This window comes from Balaenoptera borealis, assembly GCF_965194805.1.
Source record: "Balaenoptera borealis genome assembly, chromosome: 1".
In the NCBI taxonomy this organism is placed as follows: domain Eukaryota; kingdom Metazoa; phylum Chordata; class Mammalia; order Artiodactyla; family Balaenopteridae; genus Balaenoptera; species Balaenoptera borealis.
Genome location: NC_138860.1, coordinates 139,914,945 through 139,932,506, shown reverse-complemented (window position 1 = coordinate 139,932,506; position 17,562 = coordinate 139,914,945). Strand labels below are relative to the sequence as shown.

The 17,562-nt window shown below is 34.9% G+C and overlaps 1 protein-coding gene and 2 pseudogenes across 8 annotated transcripts in view; all 3 read right to left on the bottom strand.

Annotated features, from left to right (window-relative positions):
- ITGB3BP (integrin subunit beta 3 binding protein) overlaps positions 1–17,562 on the bottom strand; it is an 87,918-nt gene that overhangs the window by 43,341 nt on the left and 27,015 nt on the right. For 5 of the 6 annotated variants that reach the window (XM_082359439.1, XM_082359437.1, XM_082359436.1 and 2 more), the window contains one exon: positions 9,342–9,477. In XM_082359439.1, the coding sequence (XP_082215565.1) occupies positions 9,342–9,477 (136 nt within the window). Of the gene's footprint in view, positions 1–9,341; positions 9,478–11,669; positions 11,816–17,562 lie in introns of all 6 variants that reach the window. The other variant, XM_082359440.1, reaches the window with a different exon arrangement.
- On the bottom strand, positions 3,026–7,532 carry LOC309613308 (heat shock factor-binding protein 1 pseudogene; annotated as a pseudogene). Its single transcript has one exon. The product of its transcript is annotated as a heat shock factor-binding protein 1 pseudogene (transcript).
- Positions 7,756–8,651, bottom strand: LOC309613005 (peroxiredoxin-1 pseudogene; annotated as a pseudogene). Its single transcript has one exon. The product of its transcript is annotated as a peroxiredoxin-1 pseudogene (transcript).

Genomic DNA, 17,562 nt, shown 5'->3' with positions numbered 1-17,562 from the left:
CTGTAGGCTAAGAGGTGAATGAGATGCTGTTATTCTTTTAATTAACCATTTCTATGTAATAATTTCTGTTTATATTTTTTACTATTTCCTTCTACTTTTTAGGGTTTGTCCTACTGTTCTTTTTCTATCTTTCTTAGTTGAATGCTCAGCTCATTAGTTTTCAGTCATTCTTTCTTTTACAATATATGCATTTATAAATATAAGTTTTCCACTAAGAACTCATTTACTTATTTATTTATTGTCTGTGCCACGTGGCATGTGGGATCCTAGTTGCCCAACCAGGCATTGAACCTGCACCCCCTGCAATGGAAACACAAAGCCCTAACCACTGGACTGCCAGAGAAGTCCCCAAGAACTCTTCTAGTATCATGCAGCGTTTACGTATAAATTTTTTCCTCTAAGTGCCGACATGTTTTCATTATCACTCAATTCTAAATATTTTATACTTTCCAACAAAAAAGAAACCCAACTGGCCAAAACGATCTTGAGAAAGAACAAAGGTAGAGTTTTGTGTTCTCTGATTTCAAACTATACTATTGTACAAAGCTACAGTAATCAAAACAGTATGGTACTGGCACCAAAACAGACACATAGATCAAAGGAACAGAAGAGAGAGGCCAGAAGTGAACCCAACCCACACTTATATGGGAAATTAATCTACAACAAAGAATATACAATGGGGAAAAGACAGTCTCTTCAATAAATGATGCTGGGAAAACTGGACAGCTACATGCAAAATCAGACTGGACTACAGTCTCACACCATGCACAAAAATAAACTCAAAATGGATTAAAGACTTAAATGTAAGACCTGAAACCATAAAACTTCTAGAAGAAATCATAGGCAGTAAGCTCTTTGACATCGGTCTCAGTAATATTTTTTTTGATATTATCTCCTCAGGCAAGGGAAACAAAAGCAAAAATAAATAAACGGGACTACATCAAACCAAAAAAGTTTTGCATAGCGAAGCGAACTATCAACAAAACAAAAAGGCCACCTACTGAATGGGAGAAGATATTTACAAATGATATGTCTGGTAAGGAGTTAATATCCAAAATATACAAAGAACTTATACAACTCAACATCAAAAAACCAAACAACCTGATTAAAAAATGGGCAGAGTATCTCAACAGACATTTTTCTAAAGAAGACATACAGATGGCCAGCAGGCACATGAAAAGATGCTCAACATGACTAATCATCAGGGAAATGCAAATCAAAACCACCTCATACATGTCAGAATGGCTATTATCAAAAAGACAAGAAATAACAAGTGTTGGCAAGGATGTAGAGAAAAGAGAATACTTGTGCACTGTTTAGTGGGAATGTAAATTGGTGCAGCCACTATGGAATACAGTGTGAAGGTTCCTCCAAAATGTAAAAATAGAACTACCATATGACCCAGCAATTCCACTCCTGGGTATTTATCCAAAGAAAATAAAAACACTAATTAGAAAGGATATATGCATCCTTATGTTCATTGCAGCATTATTTACAATAGCCAAGATATTAAAAGCAACGTAAGTGCTCATCAACAGATAAAGAAAATGTGGTATATATATATATATATATATATATATACAAGGGAATATTACTCAGCCATTAAAAAAGAATGAAACTGCCATTTGTGACAACATTAATGGACCTAGAGGGTATTATGCTAAGTGAAATAAGTCAGAGAAAGAAAGACAAGTATCATATGATTTCTTTTATATGTGGGATCTAAAAAACCAAATAAATGAACAAATGTAACAAAACAGAAACGGTCATAGATACAGAGAACAAACAGGTGGTTGCCAGAGGGGAGGGAAATGGAGGGATGAGAGAAATTGGTGAGGGAGATTAAGAGTACAAACTTCCAGTTATAAAATAAGTAAGTCCCAGGCATGAATTGTACATTTGGGGAATATAATCAATAATAATGTGGTATTTTTTTATGGTGATAGATCGTAACTAGACTCATGGTGGTGATCATTATGTGATGTATAGAAATATCGAATCACTATGTTGTACACCAGTTGTACACTACTAACATAGTGTTGTATGTCAATTATACCTCCAAACCAAACAAACACATAGAAAAAGAGGTCAGATTTGTGGTTACTAGAGGCACAGGGTGGCGGGAGGAGGAATGAGATGAAGGTAGTCAAAAGGTACAAACTTCAGTTATAAGATAAATAAGTACTAGGGATGTAATGTACAACACAATAAATATAATTAATACTGTGATATGTTATATATGAAAGTTGTTAAGAGAGAAATCCTAAGAGTTCCCATCACAGGGAAAAAATTTTTTTCCTTTTTCTTTTATTTTGCTTCCATATGAAATGATGGATGTTCACTAAACTTATTGTGGTAATCATTTCATGATGTATGTAAGTCAAATCATTATGCTGCACACCTTAAACTTAAACAGTGCTATATGTCAATTATAGCTCAATAAAACTGGAAGAAAAAAATATTGGTTGAATGACAATAAAAACAAACAAACTGTCTATATCTTTCCTAATTTATTTTTATCCATTTTATCAGTTTCTGAAAGAGGTAGTTTAAAATCTCCTATCATGATTAGGGATTTGTGAGTTTCTCCTTGTAATCCTGTCCTATTTCGTCATGTTTTGAGGCTTTTTTTTTTTTTTTTTAATTTTTAAATTTATTTTTGGCTGTGTTGGGTCTTCGTTTCTGTGCGAGGGCTTTCTCTAGTTGTGGCGAGTGGGGGCCACTCTTCATCGTGGTGCACGGGCCTCTCACTATCGCGGCCTCTCTTGTTGCGGAGCACAGGCTCCAGACGCGCAGGCTCAGTAATTATGGCTCACGGGCCTAGCTGCTCTGCGGCATGTGGGATCTTCCCAGACCAGGGCTCGAACCCGTGTCCCCTGCGTTAGCAGGCAGATTCTCAACCACTGCGCCACCAGGGAAGCCCGAGTTTTTATTTTTGATGCACAAAGGTCAGCATCCTTTTTCTGGTAGTGAATCTTTCCTTCTCTCATTATGTAAAAATTCGTATTATCTTCAATAAAGCCTTTTTGTCTTAAAGTCTATTTTGGTCTATGTTAATATTAATATTCTTATACCAACTCTTAGCTTTTATAAAAAGCTAATATTCACTGTTTTTTTTTCCTTTTACATTAAATCATCTGACGTCTTAAAGTATAATAATAATATTTTAAAGTATAGCTAAAATATGTATTGAACACTTACTATATGCCAGGCACTGTTCTAAGTCCTTTTTGTACATTAATTCTTTTAATTCTCACAACAATCCTGAGGTAGATATTATTATTTTCCCCATTTTACAGGCAAGTAAACAAAAATACAATTAAAAAGTCAAGTGACAGATATTCCATCTGCTCCCTGAAAATTACAAGGACCTTAAAATTTTTAATTCCTTTCTGCTTCCTCATATATCTCCCATGCTATTATGGTCTATTAGTATTTGTTTTCAACCCCCTATCAAGTTGTTTTTCTTTTGCTTTATAGTCAGCAAGATTTGTAATCACAGTTTTATAACTAGATTTATAGATCTACCAACATGTTTGCTAATTTATTTTTTTTTACCATTGCTCTTTGCATTTCATTCCTTTATTTGAGGCTCAATTATGAGCACGTACTTACAGAAGTACATTCTTTAGTAATCCTTTCAGGGAATATCTGTGAATGGTAAATTCTCTCAGACTGTCTGAAAATACCTTTACTTCATTCTTACTTCCTGAATAAAGTTCAGCTGTGATTTTCAGTTGGTATTATTACTCCATTTCCTGCTGCAGCCTATAGATACTGATGAGAAGTCTACTGTCAAGCTGTCATTAAAATTTTCTCTTTGTCTTTGATGTTCTGCATTTTTACCATGATAAGATTAGGTGTGAATTTGTTTTAATTTGTTTTATTTCACCCTGCTCAGATGAAGCATGCTAGTCTGATCTGGAAATTCCTGTCTTTCCTCAATTATGAAAAACCGATAGTCCATATATCTTAGATATTGCCTCTGCTCCATTCTATTTCCTCCTTGTAGAACTCCTATTTGACATATGTTGGAGCTTATTCTATCCATTATTTCTCTTTACTGTTTTATCATATACTCCATCTCTTTATCTCTCTGTGCTGTTACATTGCTACAGTCTGGGTGATCTCTACAGATCTATTGTCTAATTTACAAGTACTCTCTTTGACTATGCAAATTTGTTGTTTATCCTTCTACCCCAACTATTAAAAAATAAGTCTGATGCAATCTTGGGAGTAAAGGAACAGAAAATTTTACCATCTTTCCTCTCCTCTGAAAAGGATACTAGTTTGGAAAAAATTTGCTAAGGGGTAGGGGAGGGGATAGCAATATAATGATATACACACACAAACATACATAAATGTAATCAATATATATGGTGATAAATAAATAAATAAGAGTGTGTGTGTGTGTGTGTGTGTATCTTTTTTTTTTTTTTTTAAGCAGGATTTCAGGCACCTTTATTCACGGCAGGTATTTTTGGTCAGGGGAGCTTCCTCTGAAACCTTCCTGTTACTTAAGGAAGCCAACTGCTTACATCCTGACGGTCCACTTGCCATTTCCCAGGCTTGGAAGCATCTTGCATGCGGTTCCATCCAGTCCCTGAGTCCAGCTGGCTCTGGGCTTTCAGGGCCACACCTCGCAGCACAACCTACCGGCCCAGTGAGGGAGTTTCTACAGCTCGGTGAGAACAGTGGGAAATTCATTTTATCCCAGAAGAAATCGACTCCTCTGTGTTCCCCATATAATTTATAAATAGGACAAGTTATTCCTTAATATTATTATATATTTGCAATACTAACAATTAAGACTAGTGACATAGGAAACTTTAAAAAAATCACGCTGTGTTGACTACGGGTTTCCTTCTCTAAAGCACTGTTCCATTCCTCAACTTCTTCCATATTCTCTATACAAAATCATCCTGCTGTGACAGTTGCATGGGTCTCCTTCCCATCAACACTGCCTCTGGGCTCAGCACTCCTGACACTGCACGGCTGAGCCGCAGGAGTTATTTTCCCTGTCTTCCATCATCAATAATAAAGCCAATACTCTCCTCGAATTTAGGTAAGAAACAGTTTAAAGAAACAGTATTTCTTAAAAACTCAAGCCTACTGCTAGTTATTTAGTAGGCATGGACTTAACATGGTCTGTTTTCCTTTTCTGTTTCTTTTCCCAGCCAGTAGCTCAAAAGATGGAGTAGCTTAGTTGTAAAGTCCTGCCAGATTTCCTATGGTAACTGCTGTAGATGGACAAGGTAGGGTCCTACTGAAGGTTCAAACCTCAGGCAAAACTCTAACTTCTGAAAGCCTCATCACATCAGGCAACTCTGTCATTGTCCGTATTTAAAAATGCTAACAGTAAAGTGGCTTGTGGTCACTCTTTGTTACTGTAGCATATGACCTCAGGGACTCAGACATAAAATCGTGGTTCCATTCCGAGTTCTGGCGACAGAGTAGTGCCAGATATTTCTGAATACACAATTTTAAATGTTTTTAACCACTTGGAAAGTATCGCCAACACACTATTTGGTGTTCACTCAACAGTCACTCTGAGGATCAAAGAACCTTAACTATCAATGCCTTACTTCACAAAATCTTATTATAACCAAGGATCTACCCTATGTCTAATAAAAAAATTACACAGCAACTTTTATCAAACAGCAACTACTACAAAGGGAATGATAGAAAAAAAAAATGACTTCACAAAAATACACTAAAAAATTTGACTATTGTATGCAGGAACCGCCAAAGTTTTAGTGTTTAATAGCACAACTGACCAAGGTCCAAGACGTGAAGTTACCATGTTCAGGAAACATGGGGGGCAGGGGAGGGAAATCACTCTATAAACTAACTCTATAGTATGTGGTAAGAAGAATGCACACTTTATTATAATATAAAACCTGTCTACACAGAGTAGTTAGTTGCAAAAAGCCATCTGGCTTCTCTTGGCTTGTAAAAAGGGTGTTCCAGATTCCAGTGCAGATGAGCAACCTTCAACTCTTCTGTGTGGCAGGGATCTTGCTTTCCCCGTCCAGCTCTTCCACCCCGGCCTGTGTCATGAGGTCTGCGATGTTTTTCTCCAGGCCATCAATGTGACTGCTCATGTCATCAATTCTTCCAATGATCTGGTCAAACATGGTCTGAAATTTATCTTGCATCTGTTGCAGGAGTGTCTGCACCCCCGAGGTGAGATCCTGCACGGTCTTGGGTTCAGCCTCTGCCATTTCCCCGGTTCCCAGCTTGGCGGTGCTGTCTCAGACCGTCACCTACACTTCCATTTGTCTGCGCAGATGCCCCGTATGTGTGTATCTTAAATGTATAAACTGGAAGCATTCACCCCATTTGTGGGCCATGCAGAGTCTAAGTAGAGGGAAGACTTAGAACCACATTTTTCTTCCTTTTATAACTATAAATAGATTTAAAGTTAATAATGTCACCTGTTCACATAGTATGTGATTCAAATGAATATAGAAAGTACATATAAATACCTGGAGGAAGAATATTCGAGATTGAGAAAAGTGCAAGTGCAGTTCTTGTGGAGGCAACAGGCTCAGCACGATTGACGAATAGCCAGAAAGTAAGAGTGGCTAAAGCATTGTAAACATCAGAAGGGCAGCAGAAAATGAGGCAGGTGAGGTAGTCAGGTATTAGATGACATATAGCCCTGAAAGTCATGATAAAGTTTTGACTTATATACCCTAAGTGTGATGGGAAGTGAGTAGCACCTAAAATGTCCTTGAAAATGCTATTTAAGTAAAAGTGCTTATTTAAATTTGTACCTTATGTTTTGTACAATATTCAAAAAGTGAGAATTGTTAACAGAAGTTATGACTTCATTCGGAACTTAAATTACTTTATAAGACCCAGGCCTTCCTATTTCTAAAACACATATAAGATGACATATTAGGAAAAGCAATGTAATGATTACAAATGACATAATCCGATATAAGATTCTAGACAGAGTTCTCCTATTTTGAGACTTCCGTATGTGTGATCTATATATCAAAGAGTACATAAAACACATATGTGCGGTTTAATGAATAATTATAGCATGAACTCGCATAACCATCACATAGAAATAGAATATTACCAGCACCGCAGGAACCCTTGCTATATGACTTTTTAAAAAAGAGCTTACCTAGTACTATAATCTGTGATAATTATCCACTTAAATGTCAACCGAGATCATGTGACCAATCTTTTTATGGGCAAAAGAAATGTTCCCTTAAGTCCATATTTAATTTCAATATGGAAATTGAGTATGTATCCACTTAAAATCTATTCACATTTCAGGATAGAGATGTTCTATCTCTAAGGCACTAATTTTTAATTTTAAACAAAAGATATATCAAGTGAATGAAAAAACCCCCAGAACTATATAGAGCTTGAAGAAAACACATACATCTTCATATATTTTTGTGAAAGCAAACCTAGTAGTGATAGCTTTAAGATAAAAAGCACCTGATTAAAGTAAAATAAAAGTCATTCAAAAGTTTAAGATCTCATTATAGGTTTCATTACAACAAATTAGGTAAAATGAGGAGACTTCTTTGTTTCTCTGTAGTTTCTAGTACACGCTTAGCACTCAAATGTTAAATAGTAAATATGAATCAGGCTAATCACAGCATATCTAAAATATATTTTATTAAATTTAAACCTACTTAATATTTTATATTATAAAAACTTGACATGTCACTGATTCATGACCTTTTATAATATTAAAAATTAAACCTATGAAATCTAGATTTCTATATCTTTTTTTTTTTTTTTCCCCAGCTCAAGTTTAATAAAACTACAGAAGACCAAAAGTGATACCCTACTACTATACACATCAGTTTGCCTGCCCCATAATACAGCTCAGGCCATTCCCTCCAGAGGAAGAAAGGCTGGCCTCCCCAACCCCTGCAGGAAAGGCCTGTCCTGTCCCACACCACATCTGGGCTGAGTGTAAGGTCTTGTGTTTTAAGCATGACAATAGTACAAAAGAGGTTTTGTTCTCATGGCCACCTACTGCAGCCTGGCCCTAAAATGGCCCAGTGCTCACTTCTGCTTAGAGAAATATTCTTTGCTTTTCTGGACATCAGGCTTGATGGTATCACTGCCAGGCTTCCAGCCAGCTGGGCACACTTTTCCATGTTTGTCAGTAAACTGGAAAGCCTGAACTAGTCTCAGTGTCTCATCCACAGAACAGCCAACAGGAAGGTCATTTATGGTGATCTGTCGAAGGATACCTTTATCATCAATAATAAAAAGGCCCCTGAATGAGATGCCTTCATCGGCCTTTAAGACCCCATAGTCCTGAGCAATGGTGCGCTTGGGGTCTGGTATCAAGGGAATGTTCATGGGTCCTAGTCCTCCTTGTTTCTTGGGTGTGTTGATCCATGCCAGGTGACAGAAGTGCGAATCCACAGAAGCACGAATCACTTGGCAGTTGAGTTTCTTAAATTCTTCTGCCCTATCATTGAAAGTGATCTCCGTGGGGCACACAAAGGTGAAGTCAAGAGGGTAAAAGAAGAACACAACATATTTTCCTTTGTAGTCAGACAGGCTGATATCTTTGAACTGACCACTGGCATTACAGCAGTTGCTTTGAACTGTGGGGCACGGTGCCCAATTTTGGCATTTCCTGAAGACATATTGCTATCAGCAGTTCTCACAGACAAACCACAGAGGACAGTCAGGAAGGAGACACGCCTAGATTTCTATATCTTTTAAATGAATATTTTAGCAATAAACTACCAGAGAACAAGAAATATGTGTGGTCAAAATTAAACTAACAATATTTTAAAATAAAGAATTTCATATTAAAATTAGGTTACTCTCTAATGGAAAATTCTAAAAACCTTTTGCAAATGCATTTAAAATAGTAAAGGAAGAGGATGAAATATAACAAATAAAAGCAAGCTATAAAGACACAGGAAATGTGGAAAAAACTAAACGGACAACATGGATAAAAATAACATTCAGAAGTATCACTCTTAAATTGTAGTGTAGCATTACCTGAATTATGTGCCCTTTAATTTATGCACATGATGGATAGCTTGTTAAGGGGTTATACCATTATAATTGATAGTGGCTGAAGGCAGTCAGGCCATAATTTCTATTTAATGGATGGGATAGTAAGGGAACAAAGCCTGCAGTAGCATTTTAAAATAACTGCCTAGAAAGTTTACATTTATGTCCAAAGTGTTACCTATATTCTAGTCTTTTCTATGTTGAATTCTTTAAGAAAAAAGAGAAAAATCAGCTGCAGCAAGATCCACATATTATTAAATCAAAATTCTGATTTAACCAATAACTAGAAAAATCTCACAATAAGTGGAAAAGAATTTTCAACTAACCATTTGATGGTCCATTTTTGTTCTCTTGTTCTTTAGAGCTTGTGGGAGAAGCAAATGGGCTCATTTGACAGGTTCCAGTTGTTGGTGAATAGGCTGTAACACTTATCTTCCTTCTGATTTTTGAAGAATCAAATGACTAGAAATAAATATTAATTTGGGACAAAAATACTTATGTTTAGTTACAGATCTTTGGAAATACATTTGAAAAACTCACAAAATTCAAACTAATACTCTTTTCCTTGATGTTTCTTTTTGGATTTTAAATATACACAATGATTATCTTCAAAGTGAACACTGTTATTTCAAGGTATGTACATTTTTCTGGTCTCCATACTGATTAGGGCATCTCAATTTGATTTTATGAAATTTTAACATTAAATGGTTACTACCTTCTGAGATGGTATTTCCAAACAAGTAGAGATGGCTGACTCTCCCAATTACATCCTGACATTTGTTGTTAGCTGAACGTGAAGTATAATTATGGGCCTAGACCAGAGAAACTCTCAGAAGTGTCTCTTAGTAAGACCCACAAGGAAATTCTAGGAAGGATTAGTGGTGTCCTTAACCTTCACAAAGTTGCTCTGACACAGTATCTTAATGATAAAACAAAAATAATGTTCAAACAATTGAGTATGGCATTTAAGGCCTTTGAGAATTTGATCTATTCTACACAAATCCTCTCTGCAGCTTCCTCCTCTGTGTTCCCATAGACCTTGTTCATACCTCTTACTGGAGTTAGTAAATTCTAATAATTTATTACATTTCTGTATACCCCATTAGAATTTAAGTTTCTGAAAATAAATATTATTTCATCCTTGTACTATAGAACTCAAAAATGTATGATGAATGAATGATTTAAAAGAAACAGCCCAGTAAACTTAGCCAGGCCACTCTACTCAGAATCTACTCATTTTTTCACTGGTTCATTCATCTATTATTAACTGGCGTCTGTAGTCCCAGTCACTTAGGTTATGCACATTTGGGTCTCAGCTAGTCTTCCTTTGGTTTGGGGCCTCATTCATAATCCACTTCCTCCAAACACCCATTATCACACTATTAATTTCTTGCTCTTCTGAATTCTTTTTAAACATATTTTCTATAATGCTTACTAATCACCCAGCATTTGCTAACTAATGTGTATATAGGAAGAGAACAAATTGTTCTGGCCTCATAAACAGCAGAGGACAGGTCTAAAAGTAGTATGCTTGCTACAGCAATTCAGAGAAGAGGGAAAACCAAAGTGGGCTGCAGTAATCTCACAGAAGGATTCTTGTGAAGATGAAGGGTGAGGCTTAGATAAGTGCAAATAAAAGGTATGAAAAACCTGAAATCTAGAGGTGAAACAGACAGCACAGGGTGGATTTAGGGATAAAGGAAAGGTCTGAAGGTTCATGATATGTTGCCAACACTGTAGAATTAAACTTTAGCTTGGTTGCTGACTTGAAATAGTTATATAATTCTCCATTGTCATCTATTCTTTATTTTCAAGACACCATGGCAGAAATAGTGGCTATGTCACCTTTTTCAATAATCTTGGTATTAATTCCAGAATCTATAGCATCAATTTTTTTTTTTACAGGTAAGATTTTAAATGATAGATACTTCTTTGTATTGGGGGAACAAAAGGCATTACATTTTTTATTTTATGTATCCACAGTAGCCACAAATGTAACCAATATTTTAAAAAAAATCAAACTATAATATCAAGTTATAGCTCTAAATTAATCTTTTTTGTAAGGTGAAAGGGTTTTAAGTCTCTTTAACAGGTGGTTATTACCTCTCCATCTTGAGTTTTCAGTTGTTTATAAGTATTCAGTCATAAACTATGACATTTATCCAATCCAACCCCACTTTTCTAAGAATTTATTGCCCAGAAATATTTCACTGTGTATGTACAAGAAATGAAAGTCACTACCCTAATGTGCATTTACATCAATCTGTTTTCCTATTTTCACCAAAAATTATTTTTCCAATTGCCAAATATCTAAACATTGCAACTGTAGATCATACATTTCTCCCTGAAAACAATTTTCTAGCTTTCGTAAAATAAGTCTTTGTGTGTGTGTGCGTGCACGTGTGTGTATATATATATATAAAATTTTCCCCCTCACCTTAAAAATACTAAGTCTTCTCTTTTGCTTTCTTTCTTTCTTTCTTTTTTTTTTTTTTTTGGTGATCTGTGTTGATTAAAATGTCTGTCTACAATCGTAATGTACTTAGAGGGGAAAAAGAAAATCTACCTTTCCCTACTATCCCACTAAATATTCTTCAGTAAATAATTCATTTTTATATGTCTGCCTACTGATATACACAAATGCATAGTCTTACTTCTTTAAGTTATTTTTCTCTCGAAGTTTAACCACGGTCCTCTAATTTTTAAACTCTGAAGATGCTTAAAAGTGATCCTAGAATCCTAAGAATTTCCATTCTGCCAACCCCCAAACGTTGAAGGACTTGGTCTTCTCATTAATCTCCTACAAAAGGAAGAGTTAAGAAGACTGGGATTTGATAGAAGACTGAGCTACTAATTGAGAAGTCTGGAACTCTTTCCATTCAGCAATGATGAGTGCTACCTACCAGGTCCTTTAGAAAAATAGAGAAAGAAAAAGTGAGAAGAACAGATTTGGCTAGAGAAGGGAAAGAATTCAGGATGCAAACAAAATATAAGGATATAGAAATCAGATAAGTCACAACTACTTTCTATAATAATTTACAACTGCTTGTAATATTTATTGACAAAGATATTTAACACCACACTAAAAAAAAAAAAAGATTCTGTCTAGGATCAGTCCAAATGCCACTGTACTTTTTGTAAGGTCAAACCTTGTACATTAGCAAAACTAAAATTTGGGCATTGATTTTTCTGCCCAGAAAAAAAGAAATGAATGTTCTCTCCATAATTTCAAATATATATGACATTCTCCTTCAATATCTTTCACAAATTGTAGCTTGCTTCATCACCTTGTTTAAAGCATATTCTACCAAAAAGGTGCCTGTATTTTATTGATTTTTACCTATTATAAACAGTCTAGAAAGTACTAACTAAGGGTTCTTTCAGGATGAAATGTGGGATATAATGGATCTGCTATTATTATTATGAACTACTAGACTATGCTATCACTGAAATATTTAAAAATACAGGTACTGTAGGTATTTGGACAACCAGAAGCAAAAGAAAAATTAGGGTAGCTAAAGGGAGACAATTCTTTATAATCTTATACTGGTTAATTAGGTTATTGGAATGTTTCACCTAAGGCAGTATTATAAATCACTAGTACTTAATATAGAATTTACATTAGAAAATTTTAAATACTAGCTGTCTCAGGGATTTTTCACGATTTGGGCCTAGGGTTCCTAGAAGAATCCTAAATATCAACTAACTTTTTATCAGTTGCCACAATTATCACCCTTAATGACTCTAATAATGTTTAGGTTTTGTTATTTCTAATGGTAGTTATGGAGAACAAAAGCATTTTGCACTTACCCAGTGATCTTACAGGGACAGCAGGGAAAGGATATAACCAATATATTAGATCTGTGCTGATGACAATGTTCTATTTCTTGATTGGGTGTTTGATACCCAGGGATACACATTTGTTAAAACTCATTGAACTGTACACTCAAGATCTGTGAATTTCACAATCTATAAATTTTACTTTGATAAAAACATTTTAACAGGAAAAATAAAACATTGGCTAAAAAGTTGATACACTGGTGTTTCTATTTGTGCTCACTACTGTTCCACAATTTTAAGACATTAAAATATTAATTTTAATATTAAAGACATGACCATTTTGTTACTCTCCTGCACTGTAGTCTTCAATAAGTTTTTAAAGATGTATTTTCATGGCTATTATCATTCCTTCACATGTCCTCCTATTTTTTCAGAAGAGAAAGTGAATCTTACCTCAAATATATTTTTGTTTATTGAAGTATGATTTACTTACAATAAAATGCACAGATCTTAAGTTGTCGGGCTTGCTGAGTTCTGATAACTGTATACACTGATGCTGCCACCACCCAAGATGAAGAACATTTCTGTCATCCCAGAAGATTCCCTTGTACCCATTTCCACTCAATTCCCACTCTGCAGCCCAGAAGCAACCACTTTCTAATTCCTATAACCATAGCTATTTTTGCCTATTCTTGAACTTAATATAAATTAAATACATAACTCTTGTGTTTGGCTTCTTCTTTTCAATGTGTTTTTGAGATCATCTATGTTGGTGTGAGTGGTAAGATTGTGTTCCTTTTAATTTTACTATTCCTTTGTATAAATGTACCAGAATTTGTTTTTCTACTCTCCTGTCGAAGGACATTTGGGTTATTTCCAGCTTAGGGCTATTATGAATTACGGTGCTAAAGAACATTTTTGTATATGTCTTTTGTGGATATATGATTTTATTTATTTGGGAAGCCCAGGAATGGAATTGCCAGGCTATAGGATGGATATAGATTTATTTTCTATATATAAAATAAAGGCTAAATAGTTCTCTAAAGTGTTTGTATCATTTTAAATTACCATCAATAAACGAGAGTTCCAAATGCTGCACATCCTCACCAACCTTTAGGTTGTTTTAGACATTCCAGTGTTGATTTTTAAAGCCATTCTGTTTTGTTGTTGTTATTTAGCTATTCAAGTGAGTGGGAATGGTATTCCTTTGTGGTTTTAATTTGTATTTCCAATGACTAATGATGTTGAACATTTTTTCATGTGCTAATTTTCCATTTAAACATTTTATTTGTCTTAGATTTATAAAGCTGGACAGTTGCTGATTTGGTGATTGTTAGGTCACTCAGACTATGTAAATATAATGTATTGATCTTTCTAAATGTTCTGTTGGGTTTTTAATTGTTTACAAATTTCTTTTTGTATTGAAAGCAAAAAAGACAAAGTATCTTTCAGAGGACAGTGTACCAGCCAAAGGGATCTGGAATATCATCTTAGGGCCGCTCTTCTTAAAGTGGGAAATCCTGTTATTAGTGACAACATGGATGAACCTGGAGGACATTATGCTGAGTGAAATAAGACAGAGACAGAAAGACAAACACTGCATGGTATCACTTAATAGGGGAAAAAAATAAAGTCCAACTCACAGAAACAGAGAGTAAAAAAGTGGTTGTTAGTGGCTGGGGGATGGGGGAAATAGAAAGAGGTTGATAAAGGGTACAAACTTTCAGTTATAAGATGAATACGTCTGAGAATCTAATGTATAACATGGTGACTATAACTGATAACACTGTATCATACACTAACTGAAATTTGCTAAAAGGGTAGAACTTAAACGTTCTCACCAAAAAAGAAAAAGAAAAAAAGAAAAATTTGAAGTGATGGATGCATTAATTAATTTGATGGGAGGAATCCTTTCACAATGTGTATGTGTGTGTGTGTGTGTGTGTGTGTGTGTGTGTGTGTATACACACACACACACACTGTGTATATATATTCACAATATATACATCAAATCATCACATTGTATATTTTAAATATCTTATATTTTGGTCAATTATATCTCAATAAAGCTGAAAAAAAAGGAAAGCCTTAGATCATCCTTTTTTTTGTTCTCCTTTCCCTATTCCCTATTTTAGACCAGATCTTCTGTCCTAAAAACTTGACTCCTACGCTACACAGACATACTCATTAGATTCTTGAGTGTCTCCATAACTCCTGAATGATTTGTATAAAAAAACCTGAAGTTAGGAATACGTCATCCCTTGTGCCAAACCTTGTGAGTCAAGACTATTCCTTGATAAGATTCATGCAAAACACTTACACTGGCATATGGATGGACCAAACCTACTTAATCTCCTATTACAGGATTGAGAGAAGCAATGGGGGGCTTTCATGTAGAAAGAGGAGGTGGGAAACCAAGAGAGGGAAGATGAATGTATATATCCAAGTCACTCGGGAACTTTTATGCAGATGCAAAAAACTTAAGTCAAAACTTATGTTTAATAGGAGATGGACAAATGTAACTCCATGTTTACTACTAGAAACCAAAGCTTTGTGCTAATTGTTGAATTTATAAGGAGGGAAGGACAGCATGAACCTGTTTGTTCTTTCCCTGATACCTTCCTCTCATTCCTGAACTACAGAAGACTGAGCTCCCTTGGGCTTTGGTGAATCTATCACCAGTGTGTGTTTACGGTTTTAATGGATACTTCCTTTCCTTTCTGCTATACTTTTGCTATATACTTCTGCTATATGCTGATCCTTTCCCCTTCCTCTTCTTTTCTCCAAGAAAACACAATGAATAAAGACTTACTGACACTGAAAAAAAGAAGATATAATAATTATAAATACACACACACATACACATCTAACAAGAGAGCCCCAAAATACAAGGAGCAAAAACTGGCAGAATTGAGGGAAGAAATAGAAAATTCAACCATAATAGTTGGAAACTTCAGTGTCCCACTTTGAACAATGGATAGACCAACTAGACAGAAAATCAGCAAGGAAACAGAAGACTTGAACAACACTATATACCAATAAGACCTAACAGACATCTATCGAACCCTCCACCCAACGAAAGCAGAATACACATTCTTCTCAAGTGCATATGTAACATTAGCCAGGATAGAAGATATGTTAGGCCATAAAACAAATCTCAGTAAATTTAAAAAGATTTGGATCATGTAAAGAATGTTTTCTAATCACAATGGAATAAAATCAGAAATTAAAGAAAGAAGGACATTTGGAAAATACAAAAATACATGGAAATTAACAAACTCCTAGATAACCAATCAAAAGGGAAATTAGAAAATACATTGAGGAGAATGAAAATGAAACAGAACACATGTAAAAACTTACGGGATGAAGAGAAAGCAGTACTCAGAGAGAAAGTTAAACACTTACATTAAGAAAGAAGAAAGCTCTCAAATCATAACTTATCCTTCCACCTTAAGAAACAAGAAAAAGAGCAAACTAAAACCAAAGGAAGCAGAAGGAAAGAAATAATAAATACTAATATTAAAGAGAAAACAAATGAAATGGAAAATAAGAAAATAGAGAAGATCAATGAATCTAAAAGTTGGTTCTTTGAAAAGAAAATTGACAAACCTTTATCAAGACTGACTAAGAAAGAAATGAGAATCAAATTACTAAAATCAGGAATGGGGGGTGGACATTACAACTGACCTTGGAGAAATAAAAGGTATTATAAGGGGATACTATGAACAACTGTATGCTAACAAATTAGATAATCTAGATGAAATGGACAAATTCCCCAAAATATACAGCCTACCAAGACTGAATCATGAAGAAATGGAAAATTGGAACGTATCAATAGCAAGTAAAGAGATTAGATCAATTCAGAAAACTTGTCAAAAAGAAAAGCGTGGGACTGGAGAGCTTCACTGGTGAATCCTGCCAACATTTAGAGAAGAATTGACACCAATTCTTCTCAAACTCTATCAAAAAACAGGGAACACTCCCTAACGCATTCTATGAGACCACATTATTCTGATACTAGAACCAGACAAATACCTTACAAAAAAAGAAAACTACAGACTAATCTCCCTTATGAATACAGATGCAAAAATCCTCAACATTCCTGCAAACTGAAACCAGAGAAAAATAAGAATTATATATTACGACCAAGTGGGATTTATCCTGTGAAAGCAAGGTTGGTTCAATATACAAAAACCAATCAATATAATACATCATATTAATAGAATAAAGGAAAAAAACCCACACGATCATCTCAATAGATGTAAAAAAGCATTTGACAAAAATGCAATTCTTTCATGATAAAAAATAATCATCAAACTAGGAATAGAAGGGAAGTGTCTCAATCTGACAGAGGGCATTTAGGAAATACTCACAGCTAACATCATATTTAATGGTAAAAGACTGAATGCTTTCCCCCTAAGATCAGGAACAAGGCAATGATATCTGTTCTGGCCACTCTACCCAACATTGTTCTGGAGGTTCTAGCCAGGGCAATAAGCAAGAATGAGAAAAAAAGGCATCCGATGGGAAAGAAAAATGACATGATCTGATATATAGAATATCCTAAATAATCTATAAGAAAGTATTAGAGCTAATACACGAGTTCAGCAAAGTTACACAATACATGATCAATATACAAAAATTAGCTGTGTATCTATACACTAGCAATGACCGATCTAAAGTGAAATTATAAAAACGTTTACATTAGCACCAAAAAGAATAAAACACTGAGGAATAAATATAACCCAAAAGTATAAGACTTGTATA